This window comes from Theobroma umbraticum, unplaced genomic scaffold, assembly GCF_002168275.2.
Source record: "Theobroma umbraticum cultivar Fairchild unplaced genomic scaffold, ASM216827v3 scaffold_30.0, whole genome shotgun sequence".
Lineage (NCBI taxonomy): Eukaryota > Viridiplantae > Streptophyta > Magnoliopsida > Malvales > Malvaceae > Theobroma > Theobroma umbraticum.
Window position 1 is genome coordinate 11,623,584 of NW_018397254.1, and position 2,273 is coordinate 11,625,856.

Below are 2,273 nucleotides of genomic sequence, written 5' to 3' on the forward strand. Positions count from 1 at the left end.
GCAGGAAGTATATTTATTTTTGTGTGATGGTTCTCATAAGTATTGTAAAACTCCTTTCCCTCTTTTTCTTTTCCCTTTTTCTTCTAATGAGTGCAGGATGTACAACACAAGGTTAGTGAACAAAAGTTTTCAAATTCAGTGTAAATGTGCTTGCAACAAGGGCTTCATATTCAATCCACTGAATTCTCTGAATAAAAGTAATCCATGAACTTAGGGACATTGCCAAGAAATCCTGTTGTTTGTATTCCTTTTCTTGGCTACTCCATCCATAGAAGCTCTAGCTTTGATCTTAAAATTTATCACAGATCCTCATGATCCATACCTGCAAAAAATTATCTGCTACAATTGCCAAGAATAAATTCATTTTCAACTGCTTACTTTGATAATGTTACACCTAACAATCGGTTTTATACCACTTTGCAGCTTAGAAATTTTGTCTTTTCTTTGCAGATGTAGGTGTCATGAGTGGAGCCATTATATTTATACAAGAAGATTTGAAGATCACTGAGGTACAGGAAGAAGTTCTTGTTGGTATTTTGAGCGTCGTTTCACTTTTGGGTAGCTTAGCTGGTGGGAGGACTTCAGATATTATTGGTAGAAAGTGGACAATGGCCTTTGCTGCTGTTGTATTTCAAATTGGTGCAGCTATAATGACCCTGGCACCCTCATTCCCAGTACTAATGATAGGACGAATTTTGGCTGGGGTTGGTATAGGCTTTGGAGTCATGATTGCTCCAGTCTATATTGCGGAGATATCACCAACAGTTCATAGAGGCTCTCTTACTTCCTTCCCAGAGATTTTCATAAATCTAGGAATTTTGCTTGGTTATGTCTCAAACTATGCATTTTCAGGTCTTTCAGTACATACAAACTGGAGGGTTATGCTGGCTGTTGGAATTTTGCCTTCAGTCTTTATTGGGTTCGCACTTTTCATTATCCCTGAATCACCCAGGTGGTTGGTCATGCAGAACAGAGTTGAAGAAGCGAGATCTGTTCTATTAAAAACTAATGAAAATGAGAAAGAGGTAGACGAGAGGCTCTCAGAAATAGTAACAGCAGCTGGAATGTCTAATGTAGAGAAGAATGAAGAGAAAGCTGTGTGGCGTGAACTGTTAAGCCCTTCTCCTTCACTTCGTCGGATGCTGATCACTGGCTTTGGAATCCAGTGTTTCCAGCAAATCACTGGAATAGATGCGACTGTGTATTATAGCCCTGAAATCTTTAAGGATGCTGGGATTGAGAGTAATTCTAAGCTTCTTGCTGCAACAGTTGCTGTGGGTGTCACAAAGACTGCTTTTATATTGTTTGCTACATTTTTAGTTGACAGAGTTGGGAGGAAGCCATTGCTCTACGTGAGCACAATTGGAATGACTGTCTGTTTGTTGACTTTAAGCCTTAGCCTTGCCTTACTGGGGAATGGGCAGCTTGGAATTGCATTGGCAGTTTTGTGCGTTTGTGGGAATGTAGCATTTTTTTCTGTGGGAATGGGTCCTATTTGCTGGATCTTGACATCCGAAATCTTTCCCTTGAGGTTGCGAGCTCAAGCCTCTGCTCTTGGGGCTGTAGGTAACAGGGTATGCAGTGGCTTTGTTGCCATGTCGTTCCTTTCTCTCTCTCGTACAATTACAGTGGCTGGAACCTTTTTCCTCTTTTCAGTACTGTCAGCTCTTTCCGTTCTCTTTGTTTACAAACTTGTTCCAGAGACGAAGGGAAAATCATTGGAACAGATTGAGCTGCTTTTCCAAGATCAAAATGAATGGCAAGGAAGTGAATTGGAGCTGGAAGACTCTGAGCATCTAGTACAGAAAGCATGAGTAATTGGTGCTTGGCAGGTGCATTTTTCAAGGTGGAATCTCGTAATTCTTATGGTTTAGTGATTGAAGGGGGAAAAAGCAGGAACCCTTATGAAAATATACATCACTCACTAAGCTATCATTGTGCATCATCATGCAAGAGTTGGATTTCTAAAGAGAAGCTTCCCAGCACCTTAGGTTTCTGCAATTGAAAGCGTTATGAGTTGGTAATTAAAAGGAGGAAGTATAGTGTAATTTGTGTAGCACTATTGCACCTAGAAGCATGACTGAGGCTTTTTTGTTCTACACCTCTTCTTATATGGTTGCATATAAACTTCAGATCCGTGACACAATTGTATTCATGTTAAAGTTATAGCTTGGATTCGAGCCAACTTCGCTGTGTCAATATTTGATTTTCTCAGACAAATTGTAATAAAGTTTACCATCCGCATGGACGGAAACGGATACGGTTACCCTTCA

The 2,273-nt window shown here is 40.2% G+C and overlaps 1 protein-coding gene across 1 annotated transcript in view; it reads left to right on the forward strand.

The window, feature by feature from the left end:
• LOC110424337 (Major facilitator superfamily protein) overlaps positions 1–2,273 on the forward strand; it is a 3,676-nt gene extending 1,403 nt beyond the window's left edge. The window contains exon 2 of the mRNA XM_021438897.2: positions 451–2,273. Within this exon, the coding sequence (XP_021294572.1) occupies positions 451–1,814 (1,364 nt within the window). The 3' untranslated portion in view covers positions 1,815–2,273. The remainder of the gene's footprint in view (positions 1–450) is intronic.